The 1,667-nt window shown below is 54.6% G+C and overlaps 1 protein-coding gene across 1 annotated transcript; it reads left to right on the forward strand.

The window, feature by feature from the left end:
• The first annotated feature begins 254 nt into the window (after positions 1–254).
• LOC123150529 (26.2 kDa heat shock protein, mitochondrial) lies at positions 255–1,337 on the forward strand. Its single transcript, XM_044570370.1, has 2 exons — positions 255–541; positions 628–1,337. The coding sequence occupies exons 1-2, from the start codon at positions 337–339 to the stop codon at positions 1,059–1,061; spliced, it is 639 nt and encodes a 212-aa protein (XP_044426305.1). The 5' UTR covers positions 255–336; the 3' UTR covers positions 1,062–1,337.
• The last annotated feature ends 330 nt before the right edge of the window (positions 1,338–1,667 follow it).

Raw genomic sequence — 1,667 nt, forward strand, 5'->3', positions numbered from 1 at the left:
GTGCAGAACTCGGAGGTGCAGTACGTTCGAGTTGAACGCAATCAACTTGTCTTGTCGCCCCGATGATGCATCAAACCAGCACGAATCACAAAGCTGTTGTCTCCGGGTCATTCTAGAGCAGTCGAGGCCCCAACCGTGCTCTCCTGAACCCTCTCTCATCCCCTCCCCCAAGAAAGAAAGTTGAGCATCCCCTCCCCCAAGAAAGCTTTCCCGCTCCTCTACAAAACCCCCTCCCTCCATTTCGCACCCCCTCTCGCTCACCACAAGAATCCAAAACCATCACAGCAGAGAGAGGGAAAGAAGAGAAGAGAGAGAGAGAGAAGAGGCAGAGAGACCATGGCTTCCGCCGTCGCTTGCAAGGGTGCCGCGCCGGTCAGCCCCCTCAAGTCCGGTGCTCCCGTGACCTTCTGCCCGCTCCGCTCCCCCGCCGTCACCGCCGACCGCCGCCCGTACAACACCCAGGTCAAGGAGGCCAGCCGCTACGACGACGACAACGACTACAGCGGCCGCGACCTCGTCATCCCCAGCTTCTTCTCGCAGGGTATGCTGTGCTTCCCCGTTTGTTTGCGTCGTGAGTCAAATCAGCCTTCTGATCTGCTTTTGGTTTCCTCGGTGTTGATTCTGCAGACGTGCTCGACCCACTCAGCGCGCCGACCAGCATAGCCCGTCTGCTGTCTCTCATGGAGGACGTCGCAACTCAGACCGGCGGCCTCTCCTCCACTGCTGATGCTGGGGCGTCGCGGCTCGGACGGTGGGTGGCCAAGGAGGACGACGACGCGGTGTACCTCAAGGTGCCGATGCCGGGGCTGACCAAGGAGCACGTGGAGGTGCGCGCGGACAAGAACATCCTGGTGATCAAGGGCGAGGGCGAGAAGCAGCCCTGGGACGGCGACGACGACTCCGCGGTGCCGAGGTACAACCGCCGCATCGAGGTGCCCGCCGCTGACGCGTACAAGATGGACAAGATCAAGGCCGAGATGAAGAATGGCGTGCTCTGGGTCACCCTGCTCAAGGTCAAGGAGGAGGAGCGCAAGGACGTCTTCCACGTCAAGGTCGAGTAGCTAGTGCCGTCGTGGTAGTGCTCATGGAGGATGGCCGGCGCGAGAGTGTGAGAGACGCCTTGTTGATGTGGTCATGTTTGGTGTCTTCCTGCCCTGTTTTGCTTCTTTGATCGTCTTGGATCGATTAGCTAGTGGTCTGGTGGTGAAGTTGGTCGCGAACTCTGTTAATTTCCTCTAGTTCGGCATATGATGAACTTGCCTTGGCGGTGAAATTGGTCATGAAATTCTGTTGGTTTCCTCAAGTTTGGCATATGATGAACTCATTTGGTGCTGAAATTGGTCATGAAACCTTGTTGATCTCCTTAAGTTTGGCGTGCTGGACTAAATTTGTGGTGAAATCCATCATCAACTTTGTAGATTGTATGAAGTTTGGCCTGATGAACTACTTTGATTGTCGTAAGCTAGTCTCGCCTGTATATCTTTTCTCGTCCTTCATCTGGTATTGCTTTAAGCTTTCTGAAAAAGCTGGGCATTCATGCCTATCCTCTAGTTTGACGTCATGGAGTTGGTGAACGGGCAGTTACAGGTTGATGATTTTTGCTTGCTGTTCCGTGAATTTTTCGTGCTTATCCTTGAATTGTTTTTGTGAAATTTTTGCTTGTCTGA

Source organism: Triticum aestivum, chromosome 7A (assembly GCF_018294505.1).
Source record: "Triticum aestivum cultivar Chinese Spring chromosome 7A, IWGSC CS RefSeq v2.1, whole genome shotgun sequence".
NCBI classification, from domain to species: Eukaryota; Viridiplantae; Streptophyta; class Magnoliopsida; order Poales; family Poaceae; genus Triticum; species Triticum aestivum.

Bases quoted from the DNA above. Each gene is read 5' to 3' on its own strand.
- LOC123150529 (XM_044570370.1), top strand. From the start codon at position 337: ATGGCTTCCGCCGTCGCTTGCAAGGGTGCCGCGCCGGTCAGCCCCCTC. The intron at 542-627 runs GTATGCTGTGCT...TTGATTCTGCAG, and splicing joins CCCCAGCTTCTTCTCGCAGG to ACGTGCTCGACCCACTCAGC.